The following is a 1509-nucleotide window of genomic DNA, read 5'->3' on the forward strand; positions in this document are numbered from 1 at the left end:
GTCGACACCAAACACTGATTTATTGGCGAGCTTAAAGTAAATTTCAGGCAGGATTTAAAACAAATGAAAATTTGATTTTGTCATTTTAATGCCGTCTCAATTATATTTTTAGTTATATTTAATTTTTTAATTTTTTTTCTTATTTATTGGCCGGAGGTCCACTCGAAAGCAATCTCTCTATCCGTTGAATAGAGATGGCTTTCTTTACTTTTGAGTATCCACATACATCACTTACAGTATTTGTTATTGTTGTCGAAACGTCTCCTCATAGATCACTTATGTGGTATTGAGTTTTGTTGTTGTTGTTAAAAGTCTCCTCCTCTACGCGCCTAATTTTGTTCTAGTGAATATCCAAGATTAATAATAACTAATTGGAATAAAGGAATTAATAATTTTGACGAAATTTTGTTAATTTTGACGAAATGCCTAAGGAATTTCTCATAAGTCTAATCTAATCTAAAATCCTACTACGTATAACTTAAATTTCAACGAAAAGCCATATTCGGTTGTTCCCTGCCTAGCCTTTTTATATAAAGGCTTCAATTTCCATCTATCAATCAATCACTTCTCAATATATACCAAAAATAAATAGATATAAACATTTTCATTCTGTCCTCACAAGATATATGGGATATGTCATAAGATGCCGGTCCTTCATCATATTAGTGTTAGCGACCATTACAACAGTGATTGTTGTATGTGTGTATTACACCACCCCATCAGATCCTTCTTTTACCATCAATGATTTTTACGTCTCCGCTCTAAACTTATCAGACATTTCCTCCACTACCACCACCGCCAATCAGACCCTCTTCTTCGACTTGAAACTCCATAACAAGAATAAGGCCATGGGAGCTTTCTATGATCCAGTTCAAGTCACATTTTCTTACGTCCCCAATATCAAATTGACTTTCGTTGTAGCAGAATTCACCATACCCAAGTTTGACCAACATAGCCGCAGAAGCAAGCATGTGAGAGAAACCGTGACTACTCGTGGCATAGTCCCTTATAATAGGAATGTGACGTCATCTGTTTTTATTGTAGATGTGCTCACTAAAGTTGGGTTTACGTCACCTGCGTACCGTAAGAAGGGGACAGTTCATGTGGTAGCCAACGTGAGAGTCGGACAAAATGGACAGAAGGATACAAAGAAAGGCATTAAACTCTTTGATTCTGGTGCAGATGAATTTGGGCATGGGTATGGTGGTTTAAAGATGCAAATAGGATTATTGATCCTGTTGGAGGTTTTATTAAATTCTCGTGTAGGATAAAATAATCGATAGCCGGATAAATCACTGAATCGTGGTATCACTTTCCGAAAGTAATTATTCGACCCTTACTGCCTGGGTTACACGAATATCACTTTGGGATAAGACAGAGATTAGTTCTTGATATTGGCAGTAAACAAGAACTCTTTTGCATAAGAGTATTAAGGTGTTTGTGTATATTTTTTTTCTCATGAAGGATAGTCCTTATTTATAGGCACCCAAAAACAAGTATTATTCCACG

The 1509-nt window shown here is 35.9% G+C and overlaps 1 protein-coding gene across 1 annotated transcript; it reads left to right on the plus strand.

Annotated features, from left to right (window-relative positions):
• The first annotated feature begins 626 nt into the window (after nucleotides 1–626).
• On the plus strand, nucleotides 627–1271 carry LOC139850226 (protein NDR1-like). The gene has a single exon (XM_071839811.1). The coding sequence runs from the start codon at nucleotides 627–629 to the stop codon at nucleotides 1269–1271; it is 645 nt and encodes a 214-aa protein (XP_071695912.1).
• Nucleotides 1272–1509: the final 238 nt, after the last annotated feature.

This window comes from Rutidosis leptorrhynchoides, chromosome 5 (genome assembly GCF_046630445.1).
Source record: "Rutidosis leptorrhynchoides isolate AG116_Rl617_1_P2 chromosome 5, CSIRO_AGI_Rlap_v1, whole genome shotgun sequence".
Classification (NCBI taxonomy): Eukaryota; Viridiplantae; Streptophyta; class Magnoliopsida; order Asterales; family Asteraceae; genus Rutidosis; species Rutidosis leptorrhynchoides.

Excerpts from the sequence above, each read along its gene's own strand:
- LOC139850226 (XM_071839811.1), top strand. The coding sequence starts at position 627 with ATGGGATATGTCATAAGATGCCGGTCCTTCATCATATTAGTGTTAGCG.